The 17,244-nt window shown below is 47.7% G+C and overlaps 1 protein-coding gene across 1 annotated transcript in view; it reads right to left on the bottom strand.

Moving 5' to 3' along the window:
- The window catches only part of PLXND1 (plexin D1), a gene marked incomplete at its 5' end in the record, with an annotated part of 117,830 nt that overhangs the window by 14,041 nt on the left and 86,545 nt on the right, over window positions 1-17,244 (bottom strand). The window contains 8 exons of the mRNA XM_019536986.1: window positions 137-200; window positions 1,563-1,666; window positions 2,987-3,143; window positions 5,369-5,515; window positions 13,598-13,796; window positions 14,604-14,734; window positions 15,240-15,347; window positions 16,698-16,810. Of these exons, the coding sequence (XP_019392531.1) occupies window positions 137-200; window positions 1,563-1,666; window positions 2,987-3,143; window positions 5,369-5,515; window positions 13,598-13,796; window positions 14,604-14,734; window positions 15,240-15,347; window positions 16,698-16,810 (1,023 nt within the window). The remainder of the gene's footprint in view (window positions 1-136; window positions 201-1,562; window positions 1,667-2,986; window positions 3,144-5,368; window positions 5,516-13,597; window positions 13,797-14,603; window positions 14,735-15,239; window positions 15,348-16,697; window positions 16,811-17,244) is intronic.

The following is a 17,244-nucleotide window of genomic DNA, read 5'->3' as shown; positions in this document are numbered from 1 at the left end:
CCCACACCGTGCAGCCAGAGGTGAGAGGGGTCCAGACAGGCACAGCTCCCGAACCCCAACAGGAATCCCACTTCCCACCTCTAAAAACAAATGTCTTGACATCACAGCCAGGGAAAGTGGGAGGGAAGCCGCTTACCCCTGCTTAGCGTGGAGTCCTTCTTATCTGATAAACTCATTGCCAGGGAGGCACCTTCAGGGATCTGCAAAGGAAAGGATCGGCCCAGATGAGGCAGAGGCCATTAAAGAAGGGTCGGGCTCGTAGGTGAGAGACGGCTCTGTGGGGCGGATGTGTGTGTATATGGGAGGGGCAGCATCCTCCGAACGATGCAGTCGTGTCAGGGATGGCAGTAACAGGCTGCTGCAGTCCAAGTGACAATACTAGCGCACGAGAACAAGAACCTGGCCTTAGGAGCTAATGACAGAGGGCGAGACGCACCATTCATTTCCTCTGACCTACCAAGAGCATGGAGGGCAGACTGGAATCAAGCTGTGCCATCAAGATAAGAACTGTATTTTGTGCCAGGGCCTCCGGTAAGGGACCACTGCCCATTTTACATCACGAGGAAGAACAGTCCAGGCATTAAGACCTGGGCTCCCCATTCAGTTCCCTGCTTTCCCACAGGCTGCCTCTGTGACCGCGGGCACATCACTTAAGTTTGCTGAGCTACTCCCAAGGATAGCAGCTCTTTCCTACCTCAGACTGGTATTGTGAGGATAAAGGCATTACAGATGGTGATAGGCTCAGGCACAGGAGCCAGACAGGTCCCTGAGCTAGATACATGCCTAGGAGGTAGCAAAAAAAGCAACTGAAAAGAAAATGGCATCACACCTCTTAGAAGCCATTTGTTTACTTCTTGCTTTACTCCAAAGGGAAAATGAAGCTAATGTCAGACTGTGAAGTGTTTAGAGCAGGGACCCCAGCACAAGAGAAGCCTTGTCTGGGACCGGGATGCCCCCACACTCTTGTCACACAAACAACAGCACGAATAAAACCGGTTGGTTTCATTCCTGGTTTTCCACCCACTGGTACGTTGTGATGGGAAGCACGTTCCCAGCGCAACGGGGGAATGTGGAGCTGAACAAGCAAATAAAACCTCCTGGTTTTGTTTAATTCTGAATGTTGGAAATGGTCAGGAAAGCACTCCTATCCTGAGTGCAGAAACCTCACTCGTCTGACAGGGCAGCTTTTCAGCACGCCCACAGCCTCACCCAGCCCAGCCCTCAGGACCCTCACGGGCAACCCTGCCAGCAACTTCTGCAGGAATGGGGATCAGAAGCAGCGTGATGTTTATCACTGTGGATGGTGGCCATCGGGAATAGAAGCCTTTTCTGTTGTCAGTCATAACTTGTTTTGCATGAAGAGCGTTTAATTAGCTCCAATGTGTTGCAATATTAACGAGTTTCTCGCCAGGGCAGATGTCTGTTCCCCGGAAGCTCTCATGGAGCTATGGCAACTTTTCTGCTTGTTTCTGCTAATCCTCCTTGGAAGGGGAGTCGCAGCTCCTCCCGGAGGACAGAGGCGCTCCAAGGAAGGCAAGTTCTCCAAGCCCTTGCTGGTTTACCTTGTAATGTGCCAGTGTATTGAGTTTCTTCCTGCCATCCTCCACCACGGATGTGTCATCCAGGTCCCGCAGGATGTAGCTGTCAGTGCTCGAGGCAAACCATTCTAAATGCAGAGACAGGATAGCATGAAAAGCCAGGCCGAGGGGAGCACAGGCAGCTGGGACTGGGGGATGCAAACTGCTTCTAATATGGAGATGCCACACTCACTGCAGAGCACTCGGGCTTCAGGCTCAAACTTCAGGTCTCAGGAGGGCTTTGCTCTGCCATGCAGCTGCAAGGCAGATGCTGCTCAAAAGCCTGAGGCAGGAAACCTTTCAGGAGTAGCCAGGGAAGTGCCAAGGGCAACTTCCCAGCTGGGGCCGAAAACGGTGTGGGGGGCTGAGCCCACATTGGATGGTATAGTGTTGAGGAGGGGCAGAGGGCTTCACCTGAGGAGACATGGCAAGTGCACACCCCTGAGGCCTCATCCTGCATGAATCCCAGCACTGCAGTCTGGCCCCTGTGTCCACACTCGAGGTGGGGTACCACAGAGTGGGCAGGGAGTGGGGATGACTGCCTGTAGGCTTCAAATGCTAGTACACATCCGCCATGTGGGGAGAAGCAGAGCCTACCAGAGGAGCTGGAGAGATGTGCCAGCACCGCCTCGGCTCAGCTGCCCACCTGTTGACCGCACAAGCGCCGAGCACCCAGCGTTTGGGCAGGATGGCGCACACCCCTTGTGGCTACTTGTGACACTGGCTTCCAGTGGCCTTGTCATTCCCTCCTCCAGGCACACACTCAGTGGCCACAGTCACCTTTCCAAGTCATTTGGAATAGGGCCCAAGGCCAGGCCAGCTGCTGGGCAACTCACAGAGCACAGCTGTTTCTCCGCTTTCCCTTTCTGCCCTGGGTATGGTTAAGGTGCAGATAACTCTTGACTCTTGGGAACAAGAGAAGGTCCTCTGAGGCGGTAAATGAAACATCCAAACCTCTAAGGTGATGTCCACTACCCAACTGTATGTGGGTACCAGTGGCTGCAACTGAGAGGAAGGAGCTACAAAGGGGTAGTATTCTGAGGGGCCAGATAAGTTCAGTACTGTACAGGATTTCATAAGGTGCAGGTAAAAGGGACCTTGGCTCTCCTAAGCTTTTGTCCCAATTACTTGATGTGTAAGTAGCAGTGATTCCTTGCACCTTAGCTGACAGCACCTCATGTGTCAGGACGTAGAAGGTGGCCACACAGCTTGTTCCTGGGGATCACATCGCCTCAGGAGCAGGTGCAGTCTCCTCCAGGTCTGCCCCAATGTTGCTACACCCAGCTGTCTCATATGGATGCCCAGGGCTGACAGCTGCTCCTTGGTGTCACTGGGCACTGTACTGTATAGAGCAACTACTCCAGCCTGAAAATAGGGTCTGTTGGATTCAAGTGGAAAGAGATCTTTACCCAGGTCAACGTCTTCTACCCTCGGCCACTGGGAGTACGGGACGTTCTTGCAGAAGGCTTCAAGGATCTTCTCCTTGACTTGACTTAGGGTGTCTGTGTCCATGGCCCGGACACTCAGGGAGTCCATCCCGCAGCCTTGGAAAGACACATTGAGATTCTGTGGGGAGAGACAGGGTTAGGCTGGAGGCCCTGGGACAGGTCTGCTGGTTAGCAAGGAAGCAGAGGTCAGAGAGCTCACACTGGCACGTTCCATGCACTGCGCGTCCAGATCACACTGAACAAAGCATCCAGCTGAGTTCCTGTGCTGATTTACAGCCCTGCAGACTGAAGCCTCTATTTATTCCCTTCAATTATTCAGTCAGGAGAGCAGGGGGAGCAACAATGCAAGCTTCCCCATGCTGCCCCAGCTAATGCGCCTTTGCCCTGACCTGCAAGGACCAGGCGAGAGAATTCAGTCTCTGTGGCCTATGTCCTTGGCTTCTCTGCAGAGACAAGGGAGCAGTCAGTGGTCTCTGCTACAGCCGTCCCTGGCATCATGAACAGAATCTCTGTTTCAAAAGCGCTCTGCTGCTTTGGGTCCCAGGTCAGGTTCAGTACTGGGGTAAGCAGGCACCACGAAACAGGAGGCGATGGCGCTGTGCTGGCTTACTCCAGGAATGCGCTGCCCTGAGGTGCATGATGTGAGCTGTATCTGTGCCTGTGTGACTGGAATGTAGTGCAGACACGCCTGAGCTGGCTTTGGGGGTTGGAGAGGAGTCCTGCTGCAACGGTGGGGAGGAGGAATCGCTGCTGGCTGTAAAACCGCCTGAATACTCAGGTGATTGGACCACGCTGCAGTCACAACAGCGAGCACAGACGCTCCAGAATACAAAGCCCTATCAGCCAATCATGGGGCAGGAAAGGTGGCTGTCTCATCAAAAGCCACTTTCTAATTAGTACAACCCTAACCTGTCTGCCAACATCCTGGGTATGAGTCTGAAAGGACCTCAGCCTTAGCTCCTATTTTGTGCCCACAGCTTGGATGCAAATAATTATGGGTGCAATTATGTGTGCAATTAATATCATTAAGATGTCGAACTGCCTGATTTACAGGCACAGTCAGGAAAGCATCTGAATACCATCATGTTTGCAGGTGTGAAATAAGGGGCACATCCAAGAATTGTGCCTTGACTTTTCACAGGAGCTCAAGGCTGGTGCCCAGAGCCCTGGGGCTCCTTTGCAGAGTGTCCCTGGGAAGCAGACTCCTCCAGCGTGCAGGGTGATGAACAGGGTATAAGTGCACAGATCGCATCACATTTTCCTTTAACATTTAATGAAATCTTGTTTTTCTTCTAAAGTGTAATGTGCAGATGGCTTTTAAAGCAGTACTTCAGTTACCAGCAGCCTGGCAGGGGGAAGGGTTGACAATGAGTCTGAACAACTCCTAGTCTCACCCTCTTCCCAGCTGCATAATTTACACTTAGCTTTTATTCCTGTTACTGGTATGTAAAGGGTCAGCAAAGCTTCTCCTGCTCAGACATAGGAAGTTACCATCTCCGCTGAGAAAGTTAATACCTAGTGTCCTGCTGCTAACCCCCCTCAGCCTGTGCAGTAAATTACAGGCCAATTGGTTACAGGAATCTGCGGAGACGCAGCTCAGGATAGGCAGCCTGATCTGGCTTTCTGTTACAGTGGTGCGCATCTGGAGAAGCCCCATTGTTTTTAGTGGGGTTGCTCTAGATTTATACTAGCTTAATTGAAACCAGAATTTGGCCAGGCTCTGGAAAGGTCTGTCCGCTGCATGCTCTGTCAGAAACAAAGTCCCTTCAAGTAGGCACTTTTTGTAGTCTTGTCTTATTCCCTGGGGAAGGCAGTTTGTAAGATCACTTTTCAGTGCAATTCCTCTAAAAAGCCTTTACACCAGGCCTCCAGCTTTACAGCTGGCAATTTCTCACAGGCAACGAAGTCGCAGATTATTGTTTTTGACCCTTCTCATTGTTGACGAGCAGTCTGCATATCTATTTGTCACTCCCCGCCCTTGTCTGAGCCACCCAAGAGACAGACTGGATCTCTCTCTTGTCCCTTTTTTCTAGGTCATTATAAAGTGAGACATACCATTGCCTATACAGAGCACATGCACAGCTGTATGTTTACCTGGGACAAATTATTACAATTACACATTCAAAGTGGGTAACTGTATGGAGATGGTAAATCCTTCCTGTGCACAACTGTCTGATCCGATTGCTAGGTGCACACTTACACACGTGTTTTGCACATCTTCACTTTAATACACTAACGTCTGCAGACTGCAATGGCAAACTGATCTTTAAATAGTAGCGAGATACTTGCAGAATCCAGATATAGTATCACTTGGATTCACTGAGGTATACAAGACTCATTTACCCTTGGCTTTGCCTCGATGTTCTCTCTCAGGAGCCATTCTTCATTGAGGGTATATCTGGCTTTGCCAGTGATGGCATCAATGGAGCCCTTGTTGATTTGCTGTTTGATAGCACAGATCAAGAGGAAAAAGGGCTCCCCAACTGTCTCCTGGAGGGAAAGGAAATAAAGTAAATAAATAAGCGCTGGAAAATCCTTCAGACTGCAAGATTCTCTGCATCATAATACTGACCATTTACAGTGTGAGTATGGGACTGATTCATACCTGGTGCTGAGAAACCTGTGGAAAGTACTCAGTGCTCTCAGCTCCCACCAAATGTCTTGGGAACTGAAGGCATTCATTATCTCATAAAAACTGCTTGGTACTTCTCAGGGTCCAGCCCTGACAATGCACAACAGTAGTATACAGCAGGTAGGACAGGAGGTGGGAAAGGATGATGGATGTAAAGTCCATGTAAAGTCAGAGCTGGAATTTTAGGGAGGCAAAATGTGATTGTTTAAATCATGCTGACCCATACAACTGAACAAGGTTACCATGGATGGGCAAGATCCTGCCTTTTGGGTCAGAACCAGATTGCAGTCTTAGGTAAAAAGCAGTGAATTGCATACTACATTCAACATGACTATATCCCCTCTGGCGTACGGTTCATTATGAGGCTGCAAGTCATCAACAACAATAAAGGCCATCCTCCATACAGCTCACCTCCATGTATTTATACCCACTTTTCTGATCCACTCATATGCAATACATCCATTCCAGAGGATGCATTAGAAACATAATGTATTTTCTTAAGAGACTTTTCAGTACTGGAGAACATCCCGTCCTGCCTAATGTTCATGTGTAATTTTCTTCAAATGAGACAAGTGCAAACTATTACACATTTGTATTTTTTTCTGAAGCAGACACACACATACACACACAGACTCACACATGCATCCTTGCCATCTGAAACTCTCCCCAAGACAACAGATATCAGATTATTTTGATATTTCTGAACTGGGAGCTGCTAGATCCTGTTCAGTCTGCTTCTTAATTAAGACTCAGTGATTCTTCTATTCTAATTGCCTTATAATTGCTAAAGCAATTAGTTTGATGTCAGTTTTGATTCTGCTGTACTCAGTACAGTTGATGTGAAGATGCTACAGTAAGGCTGTAGGTGGGCACATGCCATCTGTGCCATGGAGCATATATTTAATTTTCCAAGGGCAACATTTCCTAGGATCAGTGGAGACTTTACTTGGATCTTCTGGGGGAGTTCAGCTTCCTGCCATACTCCTCTGGAACAGAGCATCAGTAATCACAATGGCAGAGCTAACACTGCGCATGGAGGAAGGTATGGCTGTGTATTGGATGAGTTTCTTATGGGAATGAGAGATGTCAAAGGTCTTGATTAGAGATGGGAAAATTGAAGGCATTGAGAGGATTTTGGTTCACAGAGAAGAGCAGGAGTCAGGGACATTAAAGCTGAGTCCATATTGCAGTAGGAACATGCAAATACACCTCCTTACGTCACGGATGCGATTGGATTTTGGGGCTCTTGTAACCACACCAAACTGCAGTTGTTGCTTAACAGTCTTCCCGCTGACCTTGTGATGAATCAGGGATTCCTTTGCTAGGGGTGAAACTACGTGCTACACTCAGACCTACCCCCCCACCTCCCCTTGCAACTTCAGAAGGAGCTTGTGGGCATTTGGATTCAGCCCCTACCCAGTTTAGAAGTGGCTCAGTCTAGATTTGAATTTCTGGTCCAGAGCCTCTCTTTAAACTCCTTACATCATGCAAGTCATGAATGCTTTTCATTGCTCCTGTTTTCAAACTCTTCCAAAATCTCAACGAGAGATATATTATACCTTAGTCATAAAGTTGCCAGCAAAAATCTACTGTGTGAATTCTGTTGAGAGAGTTTCTATTTAGTTCTTCCAACTAACCTCTATCTTACTGGCTGGCTCTGACCATGGGACCAACTCTTGAGTATCTAAACATGCCTTTGAGGAAAAAAAGAGCCTAGAAATAACTGCGATTGGTATTTCAGACCTTAATGCAATGGTTAGATCAAGGTCTAACCATCAGAGCTACTGCACAGGAAATAAACTACAATGCTCAGGCTGTTAGATGCTATTTCTGTGTTTGTCTTCTTGGCTTTGAAACCCAGGAGCTGTGAGCTGTTATGGAAATCTGCAAAAGCGTTAATCAGACAGCAAATTTCAAAGATGGGGAAAGGAGGCTGGGTGGGCAGGGGCTGCAGATAAAATAGTTAACCTGGAACCTTACAGTGTTGTTGGGGAAAACAGGCTTGGAAACCAGTCAAGACCATCTTTGGAGTTGGCTATTATGAGAAGTAAGTTTAACTAGCAAAGATCAGTGCTGATTCAGGAGAAAAATGTTTGGGGGTTTTTTTAAACACATTTTGAAGCCTTTTTTCTGCCTATTGTGCATGTTTTTTAATGAGCCTTCTTTATAATTTCTGACTGAAGCATTATAGGCTCTTCGATTTAGCTTGGGCACTAAAATAATTTGCAGTAATGAAAAGCATGGTGCAGGTTGGCATCATTTGAGCTGTTCTGTGCATGATATGTGGTGCTGGATTTTTATATGCCAGGATTTAAACAGAGAGTTGGAGAAATAAAAAAAAAAAAAGATTTAGAGCACAGACTGGATTTGCATGTTACTACTGCATTAATGAGGCTGATGTGTCGTTAGAGATCACCTCCTGGGAGTGTATTAGAGGTATTTCCAAAATGCCTGGGGAAGTCAGGGGAGGGGGCAATGGAAAACTCTTGTTTATTCCAAAGGCCCAGTGAAAATTAGTTCTCACAGAAGATTCTGGCTAATCGAGAGCTTGCCAAACACTGACAGAAGGGATTGCATATTAGAGATGGCCCCAAACCCAAGCTGCTGGTCCAAAGACCGCTGTGCTGCTTCAGATCCTGACTTTTGGAATAACTTGCCATTTCTGTAATGGGAGGAACCAAATCCAGATCCATCCCCCGACCCAGGTTCTGGGGCAATCTCCAGCTGTAAACACTATATTCCACCTCTAGCTATTTCTTTGCTGTCCATTTTCATTTAATCTCTGAGCTTTCTGGTTCCATCTGGGGTCAGGCACAGAGGAATTAGCAATGGCTCTTCTTCTGGCATTTCCAGTCTAAGCAATGGTAGCAGGTAGTGACATGGATAATTTCACTTCAGCCGCCCAGCTCAGGTTTGCAGACTCAGAGATTTCAATCATTTGCATAAGCTTTACAAACTTTTAGGTACTTGTCTGAACCTACCCCAGCCTCCTGAGGTTTCCCCATCCAACATGTGGAGCACACACAGCCAAATCCACTGTTATCATAATGGTATCTCCACTGATTCAGGAGGTGGTAGATGTGTTTAGATCCCTCATAACCGTGACTCGATGTCTTAAATTTTGTAAAGAGTGCTTTCTCCATTTGCAGACAGCTATGAAACCTTTCTCCCCAACAATACAAATGGACGAACTGTTTAGCAGAGCATTAATATAAAACAAATGTTTAAACCATGTAACGTTAACTTACAAGGGAAAATACAAGCCGTTGGAATTTTTCCACTGTAGAACTGAAGGGACCTTTTAGAGCAGCTGTTTCAAATAGACATTGTGATTAATGTGGATAATTCAAGAACTAAAACCAGACCCATCGTCACATATGTCTCATGGTCCAGTGCTGCAAGAAGGCCAGTAAATTTCTTTACCAAAAACTGCCTGTGTGAAAGGAAGTGGGTTTGCTTTGCACAAATGAGTTGCACAATGGAGGTGTCTGACCATCGCTGGTAATGGAAGTTACAGACTTTGAGGGCAATTCACATGATTTGAAGGGATTTGCATTTCTTTATGCCCAAATCAGACCCTTTGTTTCTCCTTTGCCCTGGCCTTGTTCGTTTGTCCAGCAACAGAGTCCCCTCTACCCTCTCACACTATCTGGCTGATGTTTGCAAAGAAACCTTCTCCTCTGCATCTCTTGCCACTGGGAACAGCCCCCCCGGACCTCTCATTCTCATGGACTCTCTTCCCTCTTCAGCATGTCAGCAGGACACGGTTTTTCCTTTGACAAAGTCTCCTGACTTCTGTCTCCCTCAGCAAAGCAATTCTGGGATAGATGAGAGAGGCAGGGCTCTCTGCAAAATGAAGCTGTTCTTCCACAGTGACCCCAAGACATTTATATTTCACAAGAAGTGAAATATGCTGTGGTGAAAAGCAGAACAATAGCTTTTATTTTTGTAGCTTCAGGCTGGCCACATACAAACACCATGCGGTGGAGTGGATAGAAAAGCGAATGGCATGAGCCTGTCCCAAGGGAGTGAGAGCCAAAGGATCAGTGTACCTTCCAGCACACCGATCTCTCTTATGGAGCGTAGGTAATACTTGAAGACACATTTGCCCAGTAGGCCAACAACACCTGTGCCTGGCAGTGGATGCTCTGAGCTCACTGGTAACACGATATCAAAACCTTGAAAGAAGTGACAGCTTCTCTAAGTGAATGGAGTAGCTGTACCAACACCACAAACATAACTCAAACCAGCCATGAGGCTGAGTGAAGCAGAAAGAAAGAAAAGCCTCCAACACAGCACTGCCTTTTCTTTCTTAAGTACCAGGACTGAGGAAAGACCTAAAGCAATTTTTTTTCCTAAATATCCGAATAAACCTAATAAACTAATTTATTTTTCCATGGGCAGAGGGGCTACTATACGTGGAAAGCTTCATAAGAGGAGCAAAGCAAATAGCCCTGGAAAGCCCTGTATTCACATGCAGTCTAAAGGCCAAGCCTTTCTGAAGTGACTAGTGATTCTGGGTGAGACTTATGGTGACTTGATGGAAAGCGTTGAGCATCTGTCCTTTTTAGCATCCTAGGTTAGGCATCCAAAAATGGAGGTACCTGGAATCAGTAGGCACTTGGCAGTCCTCACCTGAGTTTTATCAGTATTACCTTTATTATCTGAGACTGGACCAGAGAAGGGAGAGAAGAAAAAAGCTACAGGAGACCCAGAACCTGAAATGCTGCCTTCAGGTCACCACTGTGCCTGATTTCACAGGCTCAGGCTAGATCTGGACCTGGCCGAGACATCTGTGCACTACAGAAAGTTGTGCCAGTGAGTCATTGTGTTGTGCTTGTCGGTCAGTGCCACAGTGTGGAACAGGGGACACTCTGCTTTTAATGAGACATAACACTTGCACCCTAAGCACCCAGATGGACTCAATTACAGGGACGAGTAATAACTGCACTACTCAGATGGAAAGTCCTTTATGGCTTATTTTTCAGAAGTGCTGAGCACTCGCTAGTCAAGCTGAAGTCAATGGAAGCTGCCATGCTTATTTATATTTATACATAATACATGCAAAGGGTCTGAGCAGCACAAGTGGCTCTCTGTCATTGCTGCCTCTCCTTCCACTAAAGATTGCAGCAGGACAAACAAGACCCGAAAGACAGCGGTCCTGTTACAGCTTTCCTTTCAGTTTCGTGCTGTCTGTAGGTTTCCCTCAACCTTTGCCAGGTCTGGTATACTCCCCAGGATGCCATAAAATTAAAGCATTATCACAGTCTTCATTCAGAATAAGCTTCTTTATGTAACATCTGTCTTTTATCTTCCTCTCTATTGGGCTAAAGCCAGAGTGAGGATGGAAGGAACACGCCAGCTTCATGTTTTATATTAACATTTATGAATCACAATCTGTGGCTCGCTCTCTTTCAGCTATGAAAAGCAGTTTCCTGTGCCCTCGCTCCGTGGACTGAGCCATGTCTTTGAGGCAATACACCAACCAATCTGATGAGCAGAAGGTGTGTGATCAGTGGTCTCTATTCATAGGGCTGTCAGATGGCAGCTCTTTCTCTGTTTGTTTAGGGGGCACAGTGCCACAAGGAAAAAACAGCACGTTAGAACTTGCAACCATGTAAGATCTGCAATTGCTGTTAATTTCCTTTGTAAAACTTCCAAGTCCCGAGTCCCACATGATAAAACTCAACTTTTTGTCTCAGAAAGCTTTCTTGCACAATGTCCATTTTTAGCAGAAATTAGGCAGTTACTTTGGGTTGGATCAGATGCCAATACAATTCCCTTGTCTTGCACGTGGTCTCCAAAAGGAAAGGTCAGCATTTTTTTTTTTTGCAAAGTGCTCTTACTGCATGCATAGACACAACAGATGTAAAAATTTACCTTCCACAGTTCCTCCTAGGGACAGCTAGACTCCTATTACCATCAACCCAGACCTTCCTATTCTGATATTTCTTTTTAACTGTTATATTATTGGCCAGCAATGACACAGTAAAAGTATGAGGTTATAAATTCTCAACCTTCAGGATATAAAATGATTGTCAGCTGGGATCAGAAGAACTCATGGTATGTCTGAGGACAGTATACCCCTACACAGTATTGCGTTGCTTCTGTGATACATATAATATTACAATTATTACAAATATTATACAATAAGAAGAACTTGAAGGTGCAATTTTTGAAAAAACCTTCATAGTGGCCTATCTGTACTCCCTGACAAGAATGCAGTGGGCATTTTCCCAGCGACTCCCCAGGGATTAGACTTAGGTAATTGTTCAGTTCTTCTGAAACCCCCACTGCTGAAGTATCCAGAATTGGCAAATGCTGGAGCCATAAGTGGTGGAAAGCCAGGGCTAATGGGGCTCAACCCCCCAAAATGTGGTGCACTGGATAGGGCCGCAAGGCAACCTGGACACAGGCTCTGGGCAGCTGCAACAGAGATGGGGAGGGGTGCGCACACAGCCTGGCATGTGTATCACTGGCTGCCCAGCATAGCAGGTAAATACCAGTCCATTCTGTGAAGGGGAAAGGGCTGGGAGAGGGGGCAGATTGAGGCCCCCACAGTGAGGGAGGGAGCAGGGCACAGGTAGGGGCAGGAGCACGGGCTGGGGTAAATGGGGCCCGGCTGGGCCACGTAGTGGGATAATTGGAGCCTGGGAGACTCCTCTAAGGGTCCAGGGGGGGTGGGGTTCCTGCTGCTGTGCATGACAGAGGCTTGGAGGGCACAAGTCGCCCCAATCTGTGTGCAGGGTGGAGGTGGTTGCTGCTGCATGCTAGGCTCTGAGCCCCCCTGCATCTGCCCCGGGAGCGGCATGACTCCACGTGCCTGCTGCTGCTGGGCTGTGCCGCGCCCCTGCCCACTCAGTGGCAGGACACACGTGGTGTTGCGTGGCTCTCAAGGCAGCAGGGTGCAAAGCCCAGTGCACAGGGGCAGCTGCCTCTGCCCTGCACACAGATCGGGGGGGCATGTGCCCCCCCCGGCTTCTGCTGGGGTGTGCACAATGGTGGGAGCCCCCCTTTGTTCCTGGATGAGCCCCCCCTGATTGTCCCACCACCTCACCGGGGCCCCATTCATCCCAGCCCCTGCCCAACTCCCTCCCTCACCCCGGCAGCCTCAATCTGCACCCCCAACGGCCCTTCCCCCACAGACTTACCTGCTAGGCGGGGGGTGGGGGATGCACATGCACACACTCAGCCCCCCCAAATAATTTTTTCTCCCTTTGCCTGTGGCTGGAGCTGGAATTCCAAGCAGATGGGAGGTCTTGTGAAGGGCAACTGGATCCCAGTGGGAACCCGCACAGAGGAAGAGCAAAACCTGGAACTCTAAGTCTGCAGACTCCCCTACCTCTCTGCTCTGGTTGACTGAAGTCAGTTCACAAATATACTCCTTTTTGAGAGTAGCAACCAGCAAATCAAGTTTGTACGTAATGTATTTTGTTGTCAGTCTCAGTATTCTGTGCCCTGGCATTCAAGAGAGGGGGGTATTGCACACTGCCAAGGCGAAAGAAGTAAGTGGGTCTTTGACTAAAAACTCAAAACCCATTTTGGTTTGCTGCTTTTGTATTTAAAAAAAATCCCTTTGGATCTGCTCACAAATATCCTGATAAGTGGTGAGAGAACTATTCCACTGGTGATTTTGGAAAATCTAAGCCACACTAGAAAATTAGGTTTGACATCTGATCTTCTGAGACATTCCAGGCTGAAGGTATCCAGATAATAGTAGAGAAACATCTGAATGTAAGAAACATCTGTTTGCTCCACCTAAACCTTTGAGGATCCTAGAGCTCATCAATCACTAGTGACTAGGCAATCAACAATGACTCCAATGTCCTGGCATACCCAGACGTGTAGGCACTTGATCGCCAGCTAATTCATACCTCCCACCAAAAACCCTAAAACCTCAGGTGGACAACACAGAGCTTGAACTGCTGTATTTAGCTTACTCTGAGATAGCTGTACATGCAGATGGACATCCAGTTTGTGAGCATCTTTTCCACCACAGACTCCGTCCTCCTCAGCATAAGCTTGGGATTTTTAGAAGCGGAGGCATCTATAAGATCCACCAAGAGGTCCTTCATGATGCTGGTGTAATACTCCAGTTTCCCATGTAAGGCAATAGTGAGCGAGGAGGCCAGATTACACCTGAAAAGGCAGTTAAGAAGGATTATTGGGTTAATTCTACAAAGCCAAAACATCAAAAGAATTCAAGATCACAGCCATAGTTCTGATCTTTTTCATGAATCCTCACCAATGCGTTGAAGTCTCACATTCTCAGCGCTATAGGGTCTCATGTTCAGCCTGTGCATTCTTTATAGTAAATATGGTACAAGCCTATACTTAAAAGACTCATATATAATCCTGTACTTGACCTGCGGGAGTAATCATCCTCATCCGTGAGGTATTGCCAAGGACAACAAGTCTATTCAGGCAAATTATACCAGGCAAAGCTGTCCACCAGACTTTTTTGACACTCCCATCAAATAAAATAGCAGGTTTTCAACATTCAGGCTCCATTATGTGGGTAGAAAACCAATGTAGCGCAACTGCCAAAGAAAACAAAGAGTACTGCATGGTGACCAGATGACTTAGGGTCTGGTAATGGCCTCTTTCATTTGTTTAAGTGAAACTAGCCCAGTAGAGGCCAAGAGCTGTGACCACTACGGTGACAAGTGCTCAGAGGCCTATGTGAAATAAGTTGCCAAATTTCAGTTTGGAAGCTGGTTGGGTGTGATGCTACCTGGCCGCTGCTGGTAGGCTCAGTGGTCAAGCCAGGAAACCAAATGGGCCATGGGTCCTGACTTCCACACTGAGGCTAGGAATGGTCTCTGAGTCAGGATTAGGCTTGCACTGCTGCAGCACACCCAGTATCTGGATAAAGAGGATATTGATCTCTAGCGCTGGCTGCCCATGGCGCTTTCAAGGGCAGCTCTTGTCTCAGGAAACCCTTACCTGTCTCTAACAGCAAAATCTTTCTGTTGCTCAAGAGCGTGGACAAACACAACGAGGAAGTGCCTGTTGTTGAGCAAGGTGGAAAACAGTGCGATTCCTTCTTCCATGTTGGGCCTGCAGTTTTCTGGAATCTAAAGAAAAAACAGAGACTTAGCTGAGGAGGCTGTCTTTTGACTTCTTCACCAACCTTGATCCTATTTCACTCACATGGGTGTGCTCAGCAGGACTACTAGGCAGAGGTTCCCCCTCCCTTGACCTAATCTGGTATGTGCTTCTTCTCTAGATAAGAACAGGTGGTGGGGAAACATGTTGCTGCAGCATTTTGATCTGTTCTGTGGGAGTCATTCTCACAAAGAAACTGTGGCCTAGATTGAAACGGCATAAATCCTGGCAAACTGTCAACCAGAAAAGCCCAAGACAAAGAGGATCTCATTGGCTGCGATCCTACAGCCCTCGAACACAACTTCACAGCTCCATCTCCTGCCACCAGCAAAAACAGATCAGATGACACATGCCTTTGTTCTCCCGGCGGTTGTTTTGTGCCTTTAAACATTCTTTAAGTGCCACAGAAAAGGACATGTCAACACATAAGACCATTGTTAGAAACAGCTCAGGTTACTCCCATGGGTTACTCACCTTCCATTCTCCAGCCAGTAAGGGATGAGTTTCTTGGACCTGAGACCCCACTTGGGAGTTGAGCTGCTGGGAAGGCAGAATATACCTCTCCTCGTACAGCGAGGAACACTGCAACAGAACAGAGCCAGCATAAATGAGACCACATTCCTCTCCCCCTGGCCACACATGGGCAGGGTAACACTGTCAATAAGATGAAGAGAAATGTTACTGGGACTTGAGGCCACCCATCAAGAAGAAATGCTTTGGTGGGTCTTCGGGAGCTTTTAAACAGTTGGCAGGGGCCTTGTGAATGAACAAACAACACAAGAAGGGGGTGGAGGCATATGTCTAAACAGAAACAAGGCTGTTACAGGAGGGAGGCTGTGAACACACTTATCTGACAGCTACAAAATCCCAGTAGAGCACGCATTATATAGGAGGAAGTCAAAATAGATGACTCCTGGGTATTTTAACATATGCATATTTCCAGACAGAAGGGGAAAATGTTGAAATACATGACTGAAGAGTCTAGTGCCCAGATATGTATAGGCACGGGTATCTTTGAAACGTGAACTATAAGCACTAATGAAATCATCTGCAAACAAAACTCATCCTTTCACTCTGCAGACTGAAACGCAGCTGCTTTGGGAGTGATGCATGCCTGCTGTTTAACAGAACACACTGGCACTGTGCAGTGGCTCAGGCCTGGAGGTAAAAGACTTTGTTGTGTGCGGTGTGAAGCTGGAGGAATGATTTTGGTAAGAATTGGTCTCTGAGAGCTGTCTCAAGAGCATGACACCCCACATCTCTCCCCCAGGAGAGAAAAGCATGTCTGCACTCTGCTACCACAACTGCGGTGCGTGGGGCTGCAACAGGAACCAGAACCACACCCCACAGATGGGGTTACAGATGGGGTCATGTGAACGCCTTGTATTTACTTCTCCCCTCAAAGACAGCTCTTCCAGCAGCAATTACATCCTGCTGGCACCACTTCATCACAGGACAGGAGGATGTGTCTACAGTGTCGCAGTGCTGTGGTGAAGCAGGCCACACCTGTTCCTTCCAGGCTGCACTCAAGATATGGATGCAATGCACCTGCCTCAGTGCAGTGCTGCGTGTCAACCAAAAGAAACTCCTCTGGGAGAGTGAGCTGTATGGCACACCCCCCACACTAAACTAAGGTGGTGACGCTGCATCTGCTTGAGGGTTAAGTGTGTATGGAGTAGGGGTGGTGTGCTCTAGTGCAGTGCTCCCAACATAGTCCCCTGCTTGGTGGGTGGCATCTAAACACCCTTTCCCATCCAAGCACCAAGCAGGCTGGACTCATGCTGTGGCTGCCATTCTGATGGTGACTGAGTCTGAAATAAATGCCACCTAGGTATACAAGAGTGAAGAAGCTGTGCTTTACAGTGAGCTTTTCTCAAGGTTAGGAAAGGGATGGGAATGACTGGGTGTCTGAGACAACTGATGTTTTCTTACTTTGGGGAAGAAGGTCCGAGTCACAAAGTGCTTGTATTCCAGGAACGGGATCCCCTGGCTGCGGTTGAGCTCCTTGGTTAGATCTGTCATGTCTGTCTGGAGTTCAGCAAAACCTGATCCAAAGAGAGGTGCAGACTGTGAGACCCACAGGGCCTAGCAGCCAGGGCAGGTGACTGACAAGCCCAGTGCTTATGTATGCCGCAGCTCATCTTTTCTGCTTCCCCACCCTGTTTTCCTTGTGCAGGGCAACAGACTGTATTTAGGGCTTCCACATTAGCACTATGCCCTAAATCCTACACTTTTTACCCAAGATTCCCATTCCCTATAGATAGGCCCTGGAGGGTTTGGCCCTACTGAACAAAGGGTCAGTGTCTTCTACAGAGATTCACAGGAGATGCCTATCAGTGTTTGTTAATGTGAACTTCTAGTACAGAGGCAAGCAATTATTTGGGCCCACAGGCCACATAGACAGTTCTGGGGAACTGTTGTGGGTCAGTCAACACCCCCACCCACCCCAAACAACCTGGGGTCCATACAACCTGCAGCT

The sequence above is a fragment of the Crocodylus porosus genome, unplaced genomic scaffold (genome assembly GCF_001723895.1).
Source record: "Crocodylus porosus isolate Cpor-Errol unplaced genomic scaffold, CroPor_comp1, whole genome shotgun sequence".
Lineage (NCBI taxonomy): Eukaryota > Metazoa > Chordata > Crocodylia > Crocodylidae > Crocodylus > Crocodylus porosus.
Note: the sequence above shows the minus strand (reverse complement) of the source record. Positions and strands in the feature narration are given on the sequence as shown.